The sequence below is a fragment of the Cervus canadensis genome, chromosome 13, assembly GCF_019320065.1.
Source record: "Cervus canadensis isolate Bull #8, Minnesota chromosome 13, ASM1932006v1, whole genome shotgun sequence".
Classification (NCBI taxonomy): domain Eukaryota; kingdom Metazoa; phylum Chordata; class Mammalia; order Artiodactyla; family Cervidae; genus Cervus; species Cervus canadensis.
Window position 1 is genome coordinate 19502020 of NC_057398.1, and position 25125 is coordinate 19527144.

The 25125-nt window shown below is 39.8% G+C and overlaps 1 protein-coding gene across 4 annotated transcripts in view; it reads left to right on the forward strand.

Annotated features, from left to right (window-relative positions):
• The first annotated feature begins 10086 nt into the window (after positions 1 to 10086).
• The window catches only part of ABL2 (ABL proto-oncogene 2, non-receptor tyrosine kinase), a 100211-nt gene continuing 85172 nt past the window's right edge, over positions 10087 to 25125 (forward strand). For all 4 annotated transcript variants that reach the window (XM_043484750.1, XM_043484754.1, XM_043484752.1 and 1 more), the window contains exon 1: positions 10087 to 10562. In XM_043484750.1, the coding sequence (XP_043340685.1) occupies positions 10406 to 10562 (157 nt within the window). In that variant the 5' untranslated portion in view covers positions 10087 to 10405. The remainder of the gene's footprint in view (positions 10563 to 25125) is intronic.

Sequence of the window (25125 nt, forward strand, 5' to 3'; positions counted from 1 at the left end):
AAGTTAGCCCAAACAAACTGGTAGCACTTCTGGTACCCCCCCACCCACCATTTCCTTTCTGATAATTCTTCCCATACCCATCCAGAGAAACTTTCATGTTATTCTGTGTCTTGCGGGTTTTTTTTTTTTTCCCCAATAAACTTTGGAGATCTTTTTAAGCCCTATGTACCTATTTCATTCTTTTTTTTTCACCCAGTGTTTAGTATTACATTAATTATTTCTAAGTTAATGAACAGTTACTCTGGGTTCAATTTTTCACAATTAAAAACAATACTGTAACCATACGTGAACATGTATCTGTGTAATTTTTAGGAATTGCTGGATAAAAGAATATATGAATTGTATACACAGTATGTATACTGTTTTTAGAAACCAAGTATATGTATTGACAGGTACTGCTTCAAAAATGGGTTTCAGTTTACACATGGCCCAGTTTGTCCTTCATACTAACTTCAACAACTCTAAACAGGTAACTTCTAAATCCTGGGGCATAGATAAGGGTTAATGTGGGCTCAGAGAAGGGACATCTATTCTAGCATGTTAAGGCTTCTGGGAGGAAGTGACTCCTAGGCTGAGATGGGATGATGCTAGGTGCCAAGGAACACCAAAAATTACTAGGAGATCATGAGAAGCTAGGACGGAAGCAGAGAACAGTCTCCCTCATAGTCTTCAGAAGGAACCAACCCTGCTGACATCTTGATCTTGGACTTTCAACCTCAAGAACCATGACAAAATAAAATAGTGTTAAGTCATCCTTTGATACTTTGTTGTTTTTTTTTTTTGGGGGGGGGGCCTTCAGGTCGGAGAGGTCCACCTCAATGAGGCTGGCCTTGCTGCGCGGGGGGGCTCATCCAGCGGCACCTTTGATACTTTGTTACAACAGTCCTAACCTCATTCTCCAATAGGTTAGATTGTTTACATTAGTTTGCTAAGACTTTGCCATAACAAAATACCACAGAATGGGTTAGTTAACAGGTATTTACTTTCTCAATCTTCTGGAGGCTGGAAGTCTGAGATCAAGGTGTCAGTAGGATTGGGGTTTTTTTCCTTATTCTTTTCTTAAAATTTTTTTTTTTTTTGGTGCTGTGTGCCATGTGGGATCCCAGTTCCCTGACCAGGGGTCAAACCCATGTTGCCTGCATGGGAAGTGTGGCATGTCAACTGCTGGACCACCAGGGAAATCCCAGGGTTGGTTTCTTCAGAAACCTCTGTTTGGTTTGCGAATGGCTTTTAAGAAATGAAATATTTCCTGCCATATCAGTAATCAGGGATGTCACAGTCACCAGCAATTGCAGCCCTCCACTGTGAGCCAGTGAACCCTGAGGACACTCAGGAGGGAAAGAATACCTGCCATTTAGCAGCCATCAGACTGCAGCCACTCCCTCTGGTGAGCCCTGAGGAAACTCAGGATGTGAAACACGGGATATTGGCCCCAGATAGCTAAGGTGCATGTCAAAGGAATGATTTCAGTGAGCCCCGACTCTTACATCTTTCCATACATAGGAAAACGCTAAATTCCCTAACTTGTGAAATCTGATTTTCTTTAATTTACAAAAATCTTTTTTTTTTTGACTCCATGGACTGTAGCCTATACCAGGCTCCTCCGTCCCTGGGATTTTCCAGGCAAGAGTACTGGAGTGGGGTGCCATTGCCTTCTCCAAAAATCGTTTGATTTTCATACTACCTGCCCTTTGTTGCAAAGTTTCTACATATCCTGGCTCCCCTCTCACCTCTCACCTCTTCAGAGCAGTTCTTTCAGGGTTACTGGAGATGCTGCCTCCCAGGCTTGAAGTCCTAAAAATTCCCACCAAATAAAAGATAACTCTCAACTTTTGTGTTGTGAATATTTTTTTAAGTCTACACTGTCTTCCCCCTGTGTCTATACATACTCTTTCCTTTGTGTGTCTGTATTCAAACTTCCTCTTATAAGGACATCAGCCATAGTGGGTTAGGACCCACCCTTAGGGCTTCATTTTAACTTGCTTACCTCTTTAAAGACCTTATCCTGAACCTTTGGCTCAGTGGTAAAGAATAGGCCTGCCAATGCAGGAGACATGGGTTTGATCCCTGATCCAGGAAGATCCCATATGCTGTGGAGCAACTAAGCCGGTGTGCTACAACTACTGAGCCTGTACTCCAGAGCCCAGGAACCCCAACAACTGAAGCCCACGTGCCTTAGAACCCATGCTCCACAACAAGAGAAACCATTTCAATGAGAAGCCTGCACACCACAACTTGAGAGTGGCCCCTGCTTTCTGCAACTAGAGAAAAGGCTGTATAGCAATGAAGACCTAGCACAGCTATAAATAAGTAAATAAAAAGTGTTCTGACCAGTTTATTTAAAAAAAGACCCTATCCTCAAGTACAGTCACTCTGTGAGGCACTGGGGGTTCGGGCTCTAACATATGAATAGGGAGGGAGGTGTAATTCAACCCACAACAAGAGGCCAGTAGAAGAAAATTGAGACAGTAGCACCACCTGCCAGATATGTGAGTGAGGCCATTGCCAACCTTGCAGCTCGGCTGAGGCTCTAGCCAAATGCTGCTACGTGAGTGAGCTTAGGTGAAATCAGCAGAACTATTCAGATAATTCACACAGATTGCAAGAAGTAAAAAATCACTGTTGTTTTAAGCCACTGGGTTTTGGGATAGCTTCTTATTCAGCAATATGTAACTGGAAAAAAAAAAAAAAACCATTTCACATAAATTCTAAACTGGGCTCAGTTCCACTACACTAGTTAGTGATAGGCTACCTGTTAAATGGATTGTCTAGTCAGTTATTTCATTATTACCATAGAAAAGAAGTGGTGCTAATTTATTAATCTAAAATGAATAGATATTATTGCTACTAGTGATAATTTATATAGCATTTTGCCAATTGTTTTAGATAGTCTCTTAATAATTTATAAAGTTTTTAAATCAAAGCAATATTGAATTATAGACCCCTGGGACTGAAAGGAACAAGAGGTCATTTAATCCATCTCTTTATCTTCAAAGAGAATGACAATTCTATTCCGGCCAGATAAGAATCCTCCTCCTCACTGACATCCAAAAAAACTTTTAAAATGTCGATCTGTAAATGGAATGGTATTTGGCACTCTCTAGGCCTTTAAAGATTTAATACAATGAGGCAGAGACAAACCACACTTAAAACTCAAAGTGCTGCATGCATAAACAGCTTAAAAGGAACAGATAAAAGAGATGTGACAGATACAGGCATACTTTGAGCATATTGTGGGTTCATTTCCCAACCACTTCAATAAAGCAAATATTGCAATAAAATGAGTCGAGCGAATTTTTTGGTTTCCTAATGCATGTGAAAATTTATGTTTACATTCTGCTGGTGTCTACCAAATGTGCAATAGCACTATGTCTTTAAAATGCCACAATGTACATACCTTAATTAAAAAATACTTTGTTACTGAAAATGCTAATCATCATTTATGCTCTCAGCAAGTCAGAGCAGTGACATCAAAGATCTGAATCACAGATCACCATAACAAATATGATAATAATGAGAAAAATTGAAATGTTGGCAGAACTACTAAAGTGTGACACAGAGACACAAAGTCAGCAAATGCTATTGGGAAATGGTGCCAACAGGCTTGTGTGATGTCGGATTGCCACAAACCTTCAGTTTTGCTTTTTTTTAAAGCAGTATCTGTGAAGCACAATAAAGTGAAGTAAAATAAGGTTTGCCTATATATACAATAGAATTTTATTTATGAAAAAGAAGAAAATCGTGCTATTTGTAACAACATGAATTGACCTTGAGGGAAGTGTGTTAAGTGAAGTAAATCAGACAGAGAAAGAAGATTACTGTATGGTATCATTATATGTGGAATCTTGAAAAGCCAAACTCATAAAAACAGTGGCTAGAATGGTGGTTAGCAGGGGATGGGGGTAGAGCAGAGAGGAGGATTGCTATTGGTCAAATGTACAAACTTCCACTTCAGTTCAGTTTAGTTCAGTCGCTCAGTCATGTCCGACCCTTTGCGACCCCATGGACTACAGCATGCTAGGCTTTCCTGTCCATCACCAACTCCCAGAGCTTCCTCAAACTCATGTCCATCGACTTGGTGATGCCATCCAACCATCTCACCCTCTGTCGTCCCCTTCTCCCCCTGCCCTCGATCTTTCCTAGCATCAGGGTGTTTTCCAACGACTCAGTTCTTCGCATCAGGTGGCCAAACTATTGGAGTTTCAGCTTCAGCATCAGTCCATCCAATGAATATTCACGACTGATTTCCTTTAGGATGGACTGGTTTGACCTCCTTGCAGTCCCAGGGACTCTCAAGAGTCTTCTCCAATACCACAGTTCAAAAGCATCAATTCTTCGGTGCTCAGTTTTCTTTATAGTTCAACTCTCATATCCATACATGACTACTGGAAAAACCATAGCTTTGACTAGACGGACCTTTGTTGGTAAAATAATGTCTCTGCTTTTTAACATGCTGTCTAGGTTGGTCATAGCTTTTCTTGCAAGGAGCAAGCATGAGTAACTTCCACCTACACGGTGAATAAGTTTTGGGATCTAATGTACAGCATGGTTATTATAGCTAATAATACTGTATTATATACTTGAAAGTTGTGAAGAAAGATTTTAAATGTTCTTTTAACAGAAAAAAAAATGGTAGGACTTCTCTGGTGGTACAGTGGATAAGAATGCACCTGCCAATGCAGGGGACATGGGTTCCATCCCTTATTTGGGAAGATTCCACATGCCACTGGGCGACTAAGCCCAAACACAACTACTGAACCTGTGCTCTAGAGCTGGGCAGCCACAGCTACTGAGTCTGCGGGTTGCAGCTGCTGAAACCTGCATGCCTATGTTAGGTAGTTATAATAGGGGAAAGGAGTACGGAATGGCGGTGGCTAAAAGGCCTGGAAGGAAAAAGTCCGCGAAAATAGAACAAAGGAAGGTCCGAGGACTGGAGTGAGAACCTCAGGTAAAACAAACAGCACTCCTGGCTGGCCCAGTTTACATAGGACAGGCCCAGGGAGAGAAATAACGTATAAAAAGAGGAGCCAAAGCTAGCTCGCTCTCGCTCCTGCGCGCTGGGGCGCTCTTCTCTTCGTGTCTTTGGATCTACGTGCCCTCATGCCTTGAAGATGGATTTTCCTGCTATTATCTAAATAAAATAGAGCTGTAACACTGATTTCTCTAAGAGCTATGACACGGTCTGTTGGAGACCTGAGAGCTATAATACAGTCTGTCCAAGACCCAAGAGCTGTGACCCGCCGAGGGGGCTTTAATGTCCGTCACTCCAAATCTTTGTTGTGACCAGACAAAAACCGAGGAGCAGACACTCGCCTGACACCTAGAACGTGTGCTCTGCAATAAGAGAATGCACTGCAATGAGAAGCCCGTGCACCGCAGCGAAGAGTAGCCCCCACTCACCACAACTAGAGAAAGCTCACACACAGCAGCAAAGACCCAGCGCAACCAAAAATAAATAAATAAATATTATATAAAAAGAGAAATAGTAATTATACATCCCCTGGAGGCATTAACTAACTCTATGGTGGTAATCATTTTGCAATATACGTGCATCAAATCAACACACTGTACACCTTAAACAATGTCGTATGTCAGTTAAATCTCAATAAAGCTGAAAAAAATGAAAAATTCTGCATATGAAATTACATTTTTCTTCCAATTTATCTGCATAAACATTTTGAGTCCATGTAGATTATATAGACAGAGGTTAATATAACTATACAAGTATATGCATTATATAGGTAAAAGAAAAGATTTCGAGAAACACGACAGCTGCCAAATATTTGAAGGGCTGTTATGCAGAAGAAAAACGAAACTTAATCTGTGTAGTTACTGGGTAGAACTAGGACTAGGGGTGAAACAGGTGGGAATTTCAGGGTGGCATGTATCATTTTATCTTTAGGAAGAACTTTTTGACAATTAGAATTCTTTGAAATACATGGGCACCCTCACTGGACTTACTGTACCAGGAATTCCAGAAGATTATCCTAGATGATCTCTGAGGTTCTTTCCAACCCTATGACATTGAACCATGTGTCAAAATTAAACATATTTGGGGGATATGCGTGCACGCGTGCTAAATCACTTCAGTTGTGTCCGACTCTGTGCAACCCTAAGGATGGTAACCTGCCAGGCTCCTCTGCCCATGGGATTCTCCAGGCAAGAATACTGGAGTGGGTTGCCATGCCCTCTTCCAGGGGATCTTACCCACCCAGGGATTGAACTCACAACCTGCATATCTCACATCTCCTGCACTGGCAGGCGGGTTCTTTATCACTAGTGCCACTTGGGAAACACTTGGAGGAATGTAGAGGAAGGTAATTGAATTTTACAGGTGAATAATCATTATCAGCTGTGGCTGTTTTAGGTATAGGCTGAGTAGAGTACAGTGAAACTATTGTGTGTCTATGGATAAGTCTGAGATTTTCCTAAGAAGGAGGCAAGATCTGAGTAGATTTTGGAGATTGTAAATTCAAGTCCTGAATACTGCAAAGGGAGTCACTTCAGTACCATATTGCGGAGAATCTGAGTATTGCAAAAGTGAAGTGAAAGTCATTCAGTCATGTCCAGCTCTCTGTGACCCCATTCACTTTACATTCCATGGGGAATGTAGGCCAGAACACTGGAGTGGAGAGCCTTCCTCTTCTCCAGGGGATCTTCTCAACCCAGGGATTGAAACCAGGTCTCCCACATTGCAGGCAGATTCTTTACCAGCTGAGCCACAAGAGAAACCCAAGGTGGGTAGCCTACCACTTCTCCAGGGGATCTTCCCAACCCAGAGATCAAACTGGGGTATTCTGCATTGCAGGCATATTCCTTACCAACTGAGCTATTAGGGAAACCCTGAGCATTGTAAAAATCAGAGCTAAAAAGGAAGAAATCCTAAAGTAGGCTTATTGAATAAAATATACATGCCTGCCATAGAAGGGGTGAGGGTTTGAGGAACAGGAGCTGATGAACATTAGGCAATTATAACCCAGGGTATCCTGGGAAATAATTTTGAAACATCAGGTGAAAATTTTAGACCTTGTACTTTATAAAGGGGAGGGGAAGCACAGTCAAAGCAATGACAGGAAGGGGTATTTTTGTTTTAATGAATTGTTTGGTGCTAAAGGTGAGGAATCTCTAAAGAAAAGGCTAGTAGCAGGAGAATCCAGCAGAAAGATGACCCAGATATTCATACAAATGTAGAGGAAGCAATATGGACTAATATGGGAGATAATGTAAGACTGGCAATACTCTGGAAATCCAGATCAGTCAAGACAGGGATCAGTGAAGCACTGCCTACCTGTTCCTTGCTTCTGAAAATTGTGGTATTACTTCTATTACAGAGAAGGTAAAGATGAGTATCTTTGTCTTCAGTGTGCCTTGTTGATGATGATGGGTTTGATTTTTCGTGCCATGTCCTGGCCATTGCTCAGGTGAGGCTGTCCCTATGCTACTGTGCACCATGCACTCTACCTTTTTTTCATCTGGTTTCTGTACCTGCCTGGTCTTCATCTGTACCTGCCTGGAGTTCACAGCTGCCCTCAATTCAGCTTGAGCTAGTACTACTTGGGATTGTTTTAATTGTTTCAATTGTTTCAAGTGTGTAATTCTCAGGTGAGTCACTCGGGTTTGATTTTATTGAGATGAAATAGTGTCCCACACCTAAGTAAGTAGGTTTCTCCCTGGTCTATTGCTCCTCACCCCCATTCTGAAAATTCCCATTTCACTTTGAAAAGTATCTCTTATATTTGCCTCAGTTTTGTGCTCCATCATGTCTGACTTTTTGCAGTCCCATGGACTACAGCCCGCTAAGCTCCTCTGTCCATGGGATTCTCCAGGCAAGAATACTGGAGTGGGTTGCCCACTCCTCCACTGGCATCTTCCCAACCCAAGGATCGAACCCGCATCTCATGCATCTCCTTTATTGACAGGCAGATTCTTGACCACTGAGCCACCTGGGAAGCCCTTGCCTAAGTCTAGGCAGGATCTTAATAATCTATGGTAGAGGAATCTTCACATGCTAAACAAAAGTAGTATTTCACATATAATAGTTCGCATGTGCAGGTACTGGTGATGATCAGGTAGGGATGCCTAATAAAGTGATATATGATTCCATGTGTTTTTATTGGTAGATTGGTGTTTTTGTTTTTAGTTAAATGCAAGGTATCAGGTGGTGGCGGTGGGTGGCTCACCTGAATAAATACTGTAGAGTTTGTTCCTTGATCTAAGCATATAACATTTGAAAAAATTAGGCCTGGAAATTTGATGAACTTCTGAAAACATTACTTTTTTTTTGTACTAATAGTGCTTTTTATATGCCAAATACTGTTTTAAGTGCCTTATTTTACATTAACCAATTTAATTCTCACAACAGCCCTATAAGGTAGTTACTATTGCTATCACCATCACATCACAGATAAGGAACTGATGCACAAAGAGGTTAAATATTTGCCTAAGAACAAAAAGCTAACAAGTAATCAGAGCTCAGTTTTGAACTCAAGCAGTCTGGCTTAAGTGCCTGTCCTTAAACACTGCACTATACTATACCCATGCATTGCATACTGTTAAAGAAATAGCAGAGAACCCAGACCCGTCTCCAAGTGACATTCTCTTAGATAATAAAAATCAAACAACAAAACACATTCTGGCTCTACGATCACCTTTATCCCTTATCAGTGATTTCTTTTTTTTTTTTTTTTTTGCAAACACTTTGGGAATTAAAAGAAAAAAAAGTATTTAAACACAGGAAAACTTTGATCCAAATGAAAAATTCATATTGTATCCAGTGCTAAAGCACAGTGTTTCTTTTGCCATTTGGTGGGCAATTTCAGCTATTTCTGGTGATACTCTGGATGGCAGTGGAATAATTTCATAGAGCTTCTATTGTTAATGGTTCATATTTCATCCTGTTCTATGAAAGATATGCGAAGGAGAGCTCATCCACCTTTCCCCCTGGACCTTATTTTCCCAATGGTTGTTTTGCTGGTCTTTGCAATAATTCCTATACTCTGCTTTCAAGCAAATTTTCAGTAAGTTACCTCCAATAACTGATACTTTTAATAAAGGACATAGGGAAGTTAATTGAATAGCTAAAAATAATTATCAAGTACTTTTAAGAATGTAAAAAACTGAATATTAAGATGCAAGAGTGTGCAGTGAGGGGGAGATAAGTGAAGATACAAATATATGTCTGCGTGCCTGCGCTTTGAAAACATTTCTCTTTTCTGTCTGAGTCACTCTCTTTAGACAATTTAGGCAAAAGATAAGTTCTGACTCAGAAACAGGGTCAAAGGTAATTTTATTTTTCTCCTTTGTCATCAGAAGAAGACCTGACCACGTGCACTGTATATAAAGGATGCCGGTGTGAAGATTAGCTTTACTGACAAGCGACGTAAGGGTAATACAAACACATACGTTCCTTAGATGGTAAGGAAGTTCAAGAGGACTTCATGATAATATAATAGGAGGAGTCGGGTTATAACTGCTTCCCCAATGAGATTGTAGAGTACAGACAACCAAGGTGAGTGCAACTTCCCATCATGAAATAATTTCAAAAAAATTACAATGAAATAATCGCAAAAAATTACAATGAAATAATGTACTTTATTATGTTCACATAAATTTTATATCATTTAATTTTGACTGTATGTCTGCTGTTGACACGGGTGTTTAAAGGAATCCTCCAGGGTATTTTAGACAGCCTCACCTGGATGGCAAGCATCAAACTTCTTGCGTTTTCCGTCCCAGCTGAGTCGGCTAAAGAACTGTGCACCTGGGGCGCTCAGGGCAACTGATTGATTTGACAGGTGGAGGTGGGACAGGGAAACCTTTCAACTGACCGACCCCCCAAAAGGCAGTAAGCGCGTTGAACCGAACTTGGGAGGGGTCGGCTAAGGTGGATTCGGACGTGGGAGGCCGAGCTGCAGCGAAAGAACAGAAGGGCGGAAAGACCTGAAGCAGCTGTAGACGTGCCAAAGAGGTGGGTACTGGGGGTGGCGGTGGGGGTGAACCCACCCTGCGGGGAGGCGGGGGCGCGCGGGAGGGGCGGGGCGGGGCGGGGCGGGGCCGCCGGGAAGCCCGCCCTCTGAGTAGCGGAGATGACTGGTCGGGTTGCGGGCAGGAGACGCTCTGTCCCACGCTCTCCCAGTGCTCGGTGGTTTAAAGATGGCGGCAGCGGCAGCATTGGGGGCGCGGAGCCGCGGGATGGGAAGGGAAAAGGAGAACCTGTGAGGAGTCGGGAGGCAGCGCGGCGCCTGCTGTGAGAAGTCGGGTGCGGAGCCGCAGGCGGCCGGACCGCTCAGGGCCGGGGCCTGGGTTGGGAAGGAGAGGCCGGAGCAGCGCCTGGAACCCCGAGGCCGGAGCCGAGGAGGAATGTGACCAGGGGTCGTCGGGGGCGCGGGAGTAAGCGAGCGCTGGGATGGGGCAGCAGGTGGGCCGCGTCGGGGAGGCTCCGGGGCTTCAGCAGTCGCAACCCCGCGGGATCCGGGGCAGCAGCGCAGCCAGGCCCTCCGGTCGCAGGCGGGACCTGGTGGGGCGCACCGCAGAGGCCGGCTTCAATATCTTCACCCAGCATGGTGAGTGTGTCCGGGAGCCGGCGTGAGGGCGTGGGGGAGGCCGGAGGTGGAGTTGGGGCGGGGTGGGAGGCAGACAGGCAGCCCTAGGGGGTCGAGCGGGTGGAGGGGTGCCCGAGAGTGGGGGCGGAATCGGCTGCCATCTGGGCCAGTCACGGGAGGCGAGTCACACCCCTCCCCCCTCCCGTCTCCAGCCTGGCTGGCAGCTCCCGGGGGCGGAGGAGGAAAGAGAAGTGGTCTTAGGGATCTTGGATGGACTGTCGTCTACACTGGACACGACTGTGCGGCTCGGGGGTCGGGGGGGACGGTGCATGGTATCCTTAGGGGAGAGGAGACTGAAGCGAGGTGTGAGCTTAATCCAGGTGTTAGCCTAAATCGGTTGTTAGCGAGGGGACCGTGAATTGTGCCTTGAGAGATTGGGAAATAGGAACTGAGTCTCAGGAGGTAGTGGCCCGGGAAGTAGACGTACCAGCCAGGCAATGAGCGGTGTTAGGATCGTGAACACTGCCCTGAAGTCCCCTTCTATGGGAAAGGTAAAGATTTGAATTTTTTTTATTTTTCAAAGTGGAAGTGAAGGGTTTTGCCAGACCATCCTCTGTTCTGCTCTTTTTGAGTAGAACTCAATTCTGAGATGGCTGGCAGGGGTTTGACGTTGGTGGGCATACTTAGGACTTTGGGTAGGAACAAGAGTTTTTCTGCCTATCGTGTGCATGTATACAAACATATCCTCTCTATGGCCTGGAACCTATTACTTTGGCCTCATATCAAGGTATTTTTAAGTTGTCTCCAACTCCAATTTTTGATATATCTTGATCATATACTCCAAGAATTTATGTTTGTCCCGCTGTACTAATATGTAACTTACAAATGTACACAGAAGCAGAATTTAAGAAAGGATGAGATGAAAAAATAAATATAACAAGAGTTCTAATATATTCTTTCCTGCAGTCCAGGAAAGAATGGACTTTTTTGCACTGGTCTTAGCTGCCCCCACACCTTTTGAGGCCACTTGTCTAAAGGAAGAAGGGAAAAAGCTGACCTTCATGGAGTTGAGATACCCTGAGATCTGAGGGAGGCTGAAGAAATAGATGTGACTTCCATATAAAGGACTGGATAGTTGAGGTTGGCTACGGCAGCAAACTGGACTTTCACTGAACAGGCATAAGGAAAATAATAAAAGAGAAAAGAAGGTTGTTCTTTTCTGCATAGTGTAGGGAAGAAGAGGAAGGAAATGAGAAGTGTTCCTTAGAAATGGAGTTTTGGAGGAAGTGAAGACAAATGGTCTTACACAGAGAAAGAGATGGTGAGTTTTATCAGAGTTCTGGGTTTGGATTTTGTGAACAAGCTGAGTTTCTTAATGAAAGAGAAATAGGTGATTTGGGCCATTCAAGTGTTACATGTCTACTATTAAAGATGCGAGTGAGCCTCTCTTCCAGAGATATGAACATTTTATGAAGGTGCCATATAAGTTAGTCTTTACTGAAATCACTTCCTGCATTGCAGGAGGAAAGAATGGGTAAGTAGTTTTCAGGGAAGAAATGATTCACGTAGCTTTGCATTGTGGAAGGTGTCAGTAGGTATTAAACTTGACGCTGTAGGCAATGGTGATCCTCTTCCTTTAGTTTCTATTCAAGACCTAAGATTTTCTGAGAAGGAGGAGGTCATGAAGAAGGGAATAGGAAGAGATTTTGAAGGGTGGATAGGATTTGGATCTATGGAGCAAGAAAAGGGGCAGGCTGTGCAGGAGAAACAACTTAAGTGTGGACAATTGAAATGAACCTATTTTGTTGATGAAATAGTGAGCAGACATCTGTCATGAATGAAGTAAATCTTCCAGGAGTGACTCCTTGAACAAAAATTTGCAGGAACTGATCCTGGCTTCACCTGGCTGGGTGATTTAGCCACTTACTGTCCTTGGGTTTCTTGTTAAATGTTAGATTAGATGATCTCCAAGGTATCTTCTGACTCTTAAGATATTATGATTCTAATTGAGAAGCAGTGGGAAGAAGACTTTGATTACGTTGGGTTATGGACTGAGTTATTCAAAATGTGGCAGAGGAGTTTATATCCTTCCACTTGATTGGTTAGTAAATAGGATATGTAAAGAAACCTAAGTATGAGGTGCTCAGAGACTTGGCCTTGAGTGGAGGCAATGAAAACAGGTGGGGTGAGTTTGAGAGATACTTCATTCAACAAACAAGTTTTTTGAGCACCTATTATGTACTGGACTCTGGGGATGCTGCTGTGACCATAACAAGGTCCCTGTCCTTTGTGGATCTTAAGGATTTTATGATCTGATATAGAGGATGAAAGAAGAGAGATGACTTTGGAATACTTAAGGTTATGAACTCTGGAGCCATTCTGTCTGGATTTGAAACCTGACTTGACTGCTTATTATCTGTAACCCTGGTCAAGTCATTTAACGTTTTTGTGCCTTGGATTCTTCATTTGTAAAATGAGTATAATAAGAATACCTGGTAATAATAGTACCTAGATTAATGAGTTAATGTATGCAAGGCACTTAGAATATGCTTGGCATGTAGTAAGGGCTGCATATGTTTTGGTCTGGCCATTACTCCTCCTCCTATTATTAAAAATAAGGATGAATCAAAGACAGAAGATTTTGAAATTGGTTTTATTGACAAGTTTGGAAGTTAGAAGTTGATTGAAAAGATGGGAACATGGTAAATTTGTTGCCAGAGACTAGTATGTAAAGAATAGAATTGGCAAATAATAGGTAAACAAAGAAGTGAATACTATTTTTAGATAGATGGGTATTTATAAACTTCTGTAGCTCAGAGTTTCTCAACTTGTGCAGTATTGACATTTTGAGGTGGATAATCCTTAATTATGGGAGCTGTCCTGTGTTTTGTAACATGTTTAGCATCATTCTTGGCCTCTACTAACTAGAGGCCAGTAGCACCTCTTTCTGGTAATCCCCACCCTCTCCTGTTGTAACAACCAGAAATGTTTCCAGACACTGCTGGATTGTGCCTAGGTGAGAACCAGTGCTTAGAGACACATGATAAATTCTGGTGTGAATGAATAAATTGAGTTAGATTCAGAAGCTGCTTAGTGGACCTATTGTTTGACATTTACACAAAAAACCTGGCAACTAGTGTGCAAATCACTGTCTTGAATTTCAGTATTGATGTATTAGCACATAATTTCACATATGAAAGCTAGGCCTGACAGACTGTTGAGTTTACATGTAGGTTTAAATGTAGATTAAATATTGTATGTAGTCAGAAATGTGTGTACATTATAGAAATGCTTTACCAGAGTCCATGATTTTTCGGTATTTTCTCATTGAAAATGAGAATAGTTTTTTTTTATTAAAATGTAAGTTGTTATAATAATTTGCTTTGCTGAAAATGCTTTTTGTGAAGTAACGTAAAAGGAATAAAAATAGTTGGGCTGTTTTTGGTATGAAAGAGAGGTGAGTACTGCGACTTTTCTGAACTCTGTTATTGAACCTTTTCAGTGAGCTGACATTTCATGATTGGTAATCTAGGGTTGAATACATTCCTTTTTTTAATATCTGACATACCTCGCAACAATTGAGTGATTTCACTTCAACTTTACTTTCTTCTCTCACTCATTTGCTGTAAATGCTATTAAAAATAAACTTTAAGTTGTGAAGTTTTGAATAATAAAATTTTTCCCTTTTTAAATCAGGCTCATTTTAAGTGGTCTCATTTATTTATTTAGGATCTGTAGTTCATGTTTTATTATTTGTAGAATGAAAGACGTAAGCACCACAGGTTGAAAATGATACAGTAGAAAAGAACAGGAAGGCTGTTTGCAAGGGAATTTTAACTATGGTGACCGAGTATAGTGGTCACTGATTCTTACGAGAACTAAACTTTTAAAAGTAAGTCAGCTGTTACATTTTTATTAACCTCCATATCTGTGTAAGATACAAGTATATAGTTGTATGTGTGTGTATTTTTAGAAAAGTAACAATAATTTGTGGCACAGATTCTTTTATTACAGCCCAATTGACAGTAAGGTCACAGGTAAATTTTGAAATCTGAAGTGTCTCCTTAAGGGTCTTCAACTTGCTTTAATAAGGAAATAAAAGCCAAACAAAAGAAAAACCAGTATCTTTCCCGCTTCTTATCCCTATGCTGTATCATTTTCTTTCCTCTCTTCACTCTTTTCTATCAATGTCAGTAAGGATGATGATAATTTATATTTGTGTAGTTTTTTAAAGAGCTTATGAACAACTTTTATGTCCTTTATCTTATTTTGATCTTTACAATTATAATTGGCCCTTGAAATACATGGGTTTAAACTTCGAGAGTCCACATGTAGGCAGATTTCTTTCAATAAATATGTACTGTAGTTTTATTGCGATAGGTTGAATCCACAGATGCCAACCCCAGATGTGGAGGACCCACCTGTAAACTTATAAGTGGATTTTGACTTCTTGGAGGCTAGGTACTCCAACCCCCACGTTGTTCAAGGATCAACAACTGTACTCTGAAATAGACGAGGACAGATACTAATCTTCCCATTTTATAGATGCAAAGTAAAGAGAATTGAGTGACTTCCCAAGTATTTCAGCATACAGCTCTTTACGTTATGGTGCTGAAACTCAAGCCTTTGCCTCCACATCTTGCCATTGTGTAGAGATTTAAAGAACATAAGTTTTAAAATTAGGTAGAATTGGATTCAGATGTTGCCGTGTCTTACATTAGTAAGTGGTTATAACTCCAACCATAACAGTTGAATTAAAAAAATTTTGTAAGGCTCGTAAGTAATAAACAGTAGTTTTGTTGTTGGCACTGTTATTTGCCTCAAAATGATTGTGAATATTATGAGTCTCATGTGAAAATGTAAGCTATCGTAAAGCATTCTGAAGTGTAGAATTGTCTTAGTATTTACATTTTATTTGTTTTTTTTCTTAGTATTTACATTTTAAGTCTGTTTTTCTCTCAAGTGACCCTTGATTATTAAGGGACTTTAAGAAAGCAGCAAAAAGATAGGGAAGTTTTGGGACTCTGAAATCTCCTTAGGCCTGCCTTCCTTGAAGTTAAATGTTATCCTCTTAGGATGATTGGTTTTTTGGTTCTTTCTTACTCTCTTTGTACTGGTTTTTCTTCCTTCAGAGAAGTTGAACCAGAAATAAAAGCCAAGGCAAATGTAAAGTTTAGGTTGAGACCTCCTTTCAAGCTGGCACATTTATTTGCTAGTTAATATATAATGACTTTTTATATTGTAATCTCCTTCATCTAACATCCTTTAAGACCTTTTTGTGTCTCCTTACTTAATGTTAGCCTCATGAATCTTAACAGATTTCTTCTGCAATAGATAAATTTGAAGTTTCACTGTTGATACTTCACCAAATTATATAGAGCTGTTCTCAGACTTTTGTGTGGAGACCCAGATTGCTGGGTCCCACTCTCAGTTTCTTATTTAGGTCTGAGGTGGGATTTGAGAACTTGCATTTCTCACAAATTTTCGGGTGTTGCTGGACGCTGCTGGTTGGCGCCCCACATTGGGAGCTGTTGGTAATGTGAGAGTAAGAGGAGTGGTGGATCAAAAGCAATTTAAAGATTGTCAGTTGTCAGAAGGCATAATGTATTGACTCTTCTACTTATAATTGGTTTATAAATCCATTTGTTCCAAGTCTACTGTCCACATGCAAGTGTCCACTGGTCTTATACCACCTTTTTGTGTCAGGAAAAGATGCTTTGGCCTCAACCTTTTTTTTTTTTTTTTAATCTCTAAAAGTTTATATGTTGAAATTCTGTTGAGAGATGCACTTTTGAAAGAATTTTGTGTCAGGAAAAAAGGAGGGAAGAGACATATGGTTCTGCTGACAGACCTAGAGTGGGCCCTAGTCCCTGGAAGAAGCCGTGAAGAAATAATTGCCACTTATTGAGTGCTGCTGTGTGACAAGCATGTTCTAAGTATTTAATATCAGGTGGTTTTTTTTTTTTTTTTTGTCACTTAAACTCCATAAAATCCTGCTTGTCCAAATTGAAAAAGATTAGAGGCCAAAGATGGGATACCTATTTGTGATTCTACAGTTAAGGTATGGTGGTGCCTGGTTTCCTTTTGAGGTTTGTGTTTATGTACGTATGTATTTGTATGTGTGTGTGTATGGGAGGATTATTAGTTTTTTCTTTTTACCCCATCTCTCTTGAGACCAGTGATGAGATTTTCAGCATGGTAGACCAGGGTTAGGCTTCCCAAGTGGCTCAGTGGTAAAGAGTCCACCTGCCAGTACAGGAGACAAGGATTCGACTCCTGGGTTGGGAGGATCCCCTGGAGAAGGGAATGGCAACCGATCCCAGTATTCTTGCCTGGAAAATCCCAGGAACAGAGGAGTCTGGCAGTCCATGGTGTCGCAGAGTCGGATGCGACTGAGCACACAGGAGACCAGCTTTAGATCTGTATATTGACTCTGTGACTACGGATTGAGACTTGGGTATCATGGCCTAACAGAGGGAGCAGTAGGCAATCACAGTGCAGTTTGAAATCTCATGATAGTGTTGAACTACTGGCTCAACCTCTAGATTTAGGTTTTTTCTTTTTTTTAGCTTTAGTATTACTAACATTTCTTATTTAAAGACTGACACCCCCGCCCCCACTGATAGATTATACCTCTCCATTTCTCTTTGTGTTGGTATGTTTATAGCCACTTACGGTGATCTGTTGAGTTTATCATTGCAATATGCAACTTATAAGGATGTTTCTCCTTTTTAGGTAACATGACAATTTTTTTTGAAAAAATTAATGTAACATTCCAGAGTGTTTTCTATATTTCTATGTTCAGTTAAGAGTAATTGCCTGTGTTAATGTTGCAAAGAGAACTTTTAGGTATAATTTAGGCAGAGTTGCTGTCCCAAAGAATGATGCTGCTTGAGTAGATACTGATGAGACAGTTAAAAAACTAGCCTTGTTTTGTGCGTCTGTGTGTGGAGAAGTACATATTTTGTAAAATATCTCTTGGTTATTAATCTCTGCATTTTTGGGTTGAGGGTATAATTTTAGTCAATAAATTTGTGATTATTATACTAATTATAGTGATTTCTCAGTTCAGTTATTTTCAATTGAACTTTCACTCAAATGTACAGATTAATACCCATTAAATATAATACCATGCCAAGTATAATTTTGGTTGCTTAAAAAAAGAACTATATCGAGCCTTTTCTGTCTTTGCTTCATGGTATAAATGTGCTGAGTCTATGGTGGTGGGACTGCAGGCTCCTCTGTAGTGAACTCTGCCAGTTTTGGCTTTTGATCCAGCAGAACACAAAGCTCACCAGCAGGCCCAGGCAGTTTATATTCCCTGGCTTGCTTTCCAAGGAGAGGGAGGGTCTAGAAACCTTTCACTTGATGTGGTCAAGGTCAAAGAAAACGTTCTGTTCTGGCTTAATATACAGTATGTATACAGGCAATTTGGTAACATATTCCTTTCTCTATGCTAATTCCAGCAAATTAAAATAATACTGAGTTAGGACTTAAAGAGTGCCACTTAGCATCTTGTGGTTCCAGGTAATTACTCAGAAAACATTTTCTAAAACTAACAGTGCTAACCGGCACAATTCTTATCACCCATCTGTTTCTTATGGGGAAGAAAGGTTGATACTTGAAGGTTTTTGTTTTAGTAGCTTTTATTTTGAAATTTGCATTTTTAATTGTATAAAATTCTGTAAAGAGGTACGTGTGTGTGCTCAGTTGCTTAGTTGTGTCTGACTCTTTGTGACCCCGTGGACTATAATGTGCCAGACTCTTCTGTTTGTGGGATTTCCCAGGCAAGAATACTGGAGTGGGTTGCCATTTTCTTCTCCAGGGGATCTTCCCAACCCAGGGATTGAACCCGTGTCTCCTGCATTGGCAGTTGGATACTTTACCAGTGAGTCACGAGGGAAGCCTATATATAGTACATATATCTAAAGCATATATAGGTGTTATTTCACACTGTTATTTCTCCACATGTTGTAGAAAAAAATGTCATTTGTGACTAGCATCTAGAATAAAGTGTGTAATTTATTGTATATGTTTGCACTGAGGAGGATATTCAGTTTGGTAAATACATTCCTAATGTTGACAATTTCATAGTCACAGTGCTACATCAGTAGTTGAGACCTCTGAGCATTGATTTTTGGTAAATGTAAACCTTTTATCTGTGAAAAGATGTGTTTTATGGATACTACAGAGGAGTTCCAGATTCTCTCCAGATTGCATTGGGACTTGTGTTTAGCTTTTGAATCAATATATGTATTTTTAACTTTGATAATCCGTTAGATAATTCTAAGACCAGATTCTTGTGCTGTGTTTAATTCTGTGAAACTGAGATTTAACTTTTAAGGAGGTATGAGGAAAGAATATTTTCTTTGATAAATATGTATTTTTATCAGAAGTTAACTTTCTGATACCAATAAACTCTGGTCTATTCAGAAATAGAAATAAAATGTGAAGAAAGCATTTTTTTAAAAGGAAGTATTTCAAACATACAGAAAAGTTCATATAGCAGAATGTCCAGGTACCCATCACCTGGATTTAACAATTGTTAATGTTATGTCACATTAAAAAAAAAAAATGACAGAGACGCTTTAATTGAATACACTTTGCAGACCTTCTCAAACCCATTCTTCTTTCTTTATCCTGAGGTTGACACTACCCTGACGGTGTTTTTCCTTCCCTTCCACATAGTTGGATTTTATTCCACTTGTAATTATCTATAGAATGTGTTTGTGTGTGAACACCAGTTTGTAACTTTGTATGTTTGAAAGATTTACATAAATGCTATGCCAGACATATCATCTTGCAACTTTATTTTTAATCCTGTGTGATTCTGAGATATATCCATGTTGAAATAATATAGTTCAGTATTCCATTATATACCACAGTTTATTCAGTTTTCATATTGATGGTAGGTTGTTTCCAGTTTTGCATAAAATAGATGGTTGGAGTTGCTGTTTGCTCTGACCAGAAAGCTTTTTAGTTATTTTTATCAGAGAAATATATGCGGACAGTTTATAAATAGTCAAAGAATATGACAAGATTTGGGGGGAAAAAAAAGCAGCCCCACCCCACTTCGCAGGTCGTCAGTGTCCAGTATGGCAGCTACTAGCCACATGTGACTGTTCAGCAAATGCTCTTTGTCCTAATTGAGAAGAGCTGAGTTAAAACAACACTACATTCAGAAAACTCAGTATGTAAACAAGAATATAAAATATCACATTAATATTTGTTGTTCATTACATGTTGACATGATAGTGTTTTATATGCCAGATTAGATTATTAAAATTTAATGATTACAAAATTTAATTTTTACTTTGAATTTGTCTTCCTTATCCAGAGTATGTTTTTCCTTTTACTACCCTATTTTTAGCTTAACTACACTTTCAAGTCTTAGGATATCATGATGTTTTCATTCTGTCTTTATCATTCTATTTTTCATTTTCTATTTTGAAGTGAAGTGAAAGTCGCTCAGTCATGTCCAACTCTTTGCGACCCCATGAACTATACAGTCCATGGCATTCTCCAGGCCAGAATACTGGAGTCTTCCCTCCTCCGGGGGATCTTCCCAACCCAGGGATTGAACTCAGGTCTCCCACATTGCAGGTGGATTCTTTACCAGCTGAACCACAAGGGAAGTTAATCCTGTTGTTTGGGAAAATTCTAATCAAAATTGGATTTGTAAGTTCTTTGATTTAATTATTTCAAGTTATTGGTTTCTTGAGATTATTAGCTGTCGTCAAAGAGAATAGTCATCTTGACCATGGCATGTGTCGGGATGGCTTTAGCTCTGTTAAATTTTCTACCAGGCTGTTACCTTCTCAAGTCTGGGGTCGTGGTTATCCTTTCATACTTATCTGTTTATTCTTTTTTCTTAGCATATAAAATCTTTTTATTTTAAAAATTCTTCCTCTTTTTTTTCCTCTAGCTTATTGGGATATAATTAACATTATGTAAGTTTAAGGTACATATACAGCTGTTGATACTTTTATGTATTGTAATGTGATTACCATTATAGCATTATCTAATAACACTTCCATCAAGTCACATAATTACTATTTCTTTTTTGTGGTGAGAACATGTAAAATCTACTCTTGGCAGTTTTCAAATATATAGTATGGTGTTATTATAATCACTATGCTGGTGTGTATATATATATATTTTTAAAATAATTTTTATTTATTTGGCTGCACCAGGTCTTAGTTGTAGCATGTGGGAGCTAGTTCCCCGACCAGGGATGGAACCCAGGCCCCTTGCATTGGGAGTGCCGAGTCTTAGCCACTGGACCACCAGGGAAGTCCTGCTGGTGTATATTAGATCTTCAAAACTTGTTAATTTTATAACTGGAAGTTTGTACCCTTTGACCAATGTCTCCTCATTCCCCTACTTCTTAGCCCCTGTTAAGCATCCCTTTTCTCTCTTGCTTCTCTGAGTGCAGCTTTTTTAGATTTCCACATATAAGTGCTTTCATACAATATTTGCCTTTTTCTGTTCAGACTTATTTCACTTAGTGTAATGCTCTCAAAATTCATCCAAGTTGTTGCAAATGGCAAGATTTCCTTCTTTCTCACGGCTGAAGTATTCTGTTGTGTGAATATATATACACACGTATTTATCCATTCATCTCTTGATGGACACTTAGGTTGTATTCTGTCTTGGCTATTGGGAATAATGCTTAGTGAACATGGGAGTGCAGATATACCTTCAAAATCTTGTTTTCAGTTCCTTTGGATATAAACTCAGAAGTCGGATCATTGGCTCCTATGGTAGTTCTGTTTTTAATTTTTTGAGGAACCTCTATAGTCTAAACTGGTGGTTGCACCAGTTTACGTTCCCACTAACAGTGCAGAACGGCTCCTTTTCTCAGCTTTCTTGCCAATCATTGATATCTCTTGAGCTTTTTTTGGTGGCTTTTTTTTTTTTTGCGGGGGGGTGGGGTTAAATGATAGCCATTCTAACCAGAATGGGGTGATAGCTCTTTGTGGTTTTGATTTGCATTTCCCTGGTGACAGGGATGTTGAGCACCTTTTCATATACCTGTTGGCCACTTGTATGTCTCCTTTGAAAAAATGTCTATTCAGATTCTCTGCCCATTTTCAATTAATTTTTTTCTTTCTTTTTTTGGCCTCATGGTGCAGCTTGTGGGATCTTAGGTCCAGGGATTGAACCCATGCTCTCATCAGTGAAGCACAAAGTCCTAACCACTGGGACCACCAGGGAATTCCCTGCCCATTTCAATTTTTGTACTTTCTTAATTTTTTTGGTTGCACTGCATGCATGTTATTGCATGCAGGCTTTCTCTAGTTGCAGAGAGTAGGTGCTACTCTAGTTGTGGTGCACGGGCTCCTCACTGAGGTGGCTTCCCTTGTTGCAGAGCACAGACCAGCTTCAGTAGTTGCAGCACTGGGGCTCAGTAGTTAAGGCACACAGACTCAGTACTGTGGCACAGGGGCTTAGTTGCTCTGGGGCATGTAGGATCTTCCTGGACGAGAGACTGAACCCGTATTCCCTGCTTTGGCAGGTGGATTCCCATCCTCTGTGCCACCAGGGAAGGCCTCTGCCCATCTTTTAATTGAACTGTTTTTATGCTATTGAGTTCTATAAAATTCTTCCTCCTAAAGATTAAGAGCTTGGTACATAGATGCTCAAGAAGTTTGTCTTAAATGATTATTTCTCAATTTTTATGTAACGCACCACCTGTCTTTGGTTTTTGGTTGTCCTTCTAGTTTAGGAAATTTTGACTCTCTTCCCTGGTTTCCACATTATTTGCCCTATTTTCCCTGTTTTCCTTATATTTGTAGGTTAGTTCTTATTGATCTTTTTTCAATACCTCACCATTTTTTTTTTTACTATTATAAAGTTTCATCAAATTTATTTTTGATTTACTTATGTTGAACTATAGGTATTACATACTGTCTGTAGTTACTTCTTTTCCCTTAGCAGTTTTCTGTGGGTAATATGTGTGAGTAGGACTCTTGGTTACAAGTGGGAAAGACCAACTGCAGGTTATGTAACACACAGAAAATTTGTGTGGAGATAGTGGAGACTCAAGGACAGGAATGTAGTTAGGCCGGCCCAGAAACAGGAAGTAGAAGGCTGCTAAAATCTCAGGCAGTATTTATTTATTCTCTCTTGTTTTGTCTCCTGTTTGCTCACTTTATTAATCTCTTAGACATTTAATTCATACCACGATTTCCTTTTTTTTTTTTTTTGTCATCTTTTCTGATCAAAAGGATGGTTCATATTAAACTGAGACTTCTTAGTCTCAGTTGCAGATTCTCAGGATTGGAATCACTACTGTGATTGGTGGTCAGATCACCTCTGTAACATTGACATTTCAGGTTGAATGATCCTTTGTGGAAGTTGTCCTGTGCATTGAATTTAGCAGTGGCTTTGGCCCTATCAGCTGAATGACAGTACCACTCACCATCTAACTGTAACAACCAAAAAATATCTCTAGATATTGCCAAAATTCCCTTGGAGGTAAAGTCACCCTTGATTGAGAACTCCTGATCTAGAGTGTATTTGACTGCTCTGGGCCTACCATTGTGTGAGAAGGATGTTTCAGAAAAGCCTTGTGAGCTAGACAGGTCCTGAAAATGTCTGTAAAGTATTTCCAGTTTTTTGTAGCAACTATAAATTTAAACTGTTTTTCATTATTTTAGGTGTGTCTTTTTAAAATATTTTTTTCTCATTTAAAGTATTTGATATTAATATGTTTCTTACTAAAATCTTAAACTGGCACTGTAGAACTTGCTGTTTTTGGTCATTACTCTGAATCTCTAAATTTCTCCATCTCCTGCTGATTTCTTTTCCTTGAGGGTGAGTGTATATATATATATGTGAGGATGTTCGTTGGTTTAAGATAAAATTTATGAATTCGGTAGCCAGACAGGCATAGGTAGAATATACTTTTTTTTTGGGAGGGGACACTGCACGGCTTGCATGATCTTAGTTCCCTGATCAGGGGTTGAAACCTGGGCCCTTGACAGTGATAACGTGGAGTTCTAACAACTGGACTGCCAGGGAATTCTCAGTATTCTGATGTATTTAATTTACAGGTAGATAAACTAATGCTTAGGTACATGAAACAAGTTGATCATGGACATGCAGCTTAGTAGAAGAGCACAAAAAATTAGAGTCTAGTTTTTATCTTTCTAGGTTTAGTTTCTAGTTAATCTTTGCTTTTGGTAGTATTTTCTGTAATAATAGTCAGTATTTATGTGCCAAACTTCATGCTTCAGATGTTATCTCATTAGTCCTTGGCAAATAATGAAAACAGGTCTTATAGTAAGACATGTCTAACGCTTTATGTTATTCTCCTAACCATTGTGCTTTAATAGTAACATGATAGCATTGGGAAAGGATTGGGTGCTTGTGTCCCAGACCCTTTATTCTATGATATCACTTAATCCTCAACACAACCTTGGAAGCTCTACGTATTTCCTGGTTTTACATATGAAGGCATTTAGCTGAGAGGAAGTAAGTATGTTACTTACCTTAAGGCCACATAACTGATAAGAAGCAGAGCCTGACTTAACTTTTGTGGTTTTCCCAAGTTTCTGCTGCACCTAGGGGGAAATATACTCTACACTGATGCTCCACTGTCTTCACAGAGCTTTCATGAAAATAAATAGAAGGAAAAATACAATATAACGTATGTAGTTCACTTTATCAAGGATTAATAAATATTACCATTTTGTTTATTTTGAGACTAGTCTTTGTGTACTTGTTTGTGCCTCCTTAGGTATTTTATAGAATTGAGTTTAAAAGAAATACTAATAAAAGAAAGCTAGGTAATTATTTTTAACAGGAAAATAGTTTTCTAAAAAATCATATTTGAGAGATTATTTATCCTACCAGGAATGACTTTTTGTCTGCTCCCTCATCTGGATATAAACAGTTTTCACTCTTGTAGTTGTTGACGCTTTTGGATTTTCTAGTTGAGTGCTTTTGATAACTATACAGCAGTCAGTGCCGTTTATAAGCATGCTGTTAATATTGTGGTTGCTGGTGTTGGACTATGTAGGTTTAAATCCTGGATTAAATTTATGATTTAACATACCAATATTTTGACATGAGTGGAAAATAAATAGCTTGCTGGGGTAATACATAGTTTCTAAGGTCTCTTAGGGTTCTGAATTTTTTATATGTATCTGTTTCCTCATCTGTAAAATAGTCATGTGTAATAGTCCCTGCCTCATAGAGTTATGAGAATTAAATAATTATTATATGTAAAAATGTCTAGAGGGAATGTGATAAATCTTAAGTCCTGAAAAATTGGGTTTCCCTGGTGGCTCAGATGGTAAAGAACCCGCCTACAATGGAGGAGATTTGAGTTTGATCCCTAGGCTGGGAAGATCCTCTGGAGGAGGGCATGGCAACCCACTCCAGTATTCTTGCCTGAAGAATCCCCATGAACAGAGGAGCCTGGTGGGTACAGTCCATGGAGTTACAAAGAGTCGGACACTACTGAGTGACTAAGCATAGCTTAGTATGTTTTTTTAAAGTTGCCTTTCTAACATGTTTGTTGGTTAATGTACTTAACAATTATGGTAATGTTAAGACTGAGATAATTTTGATACCT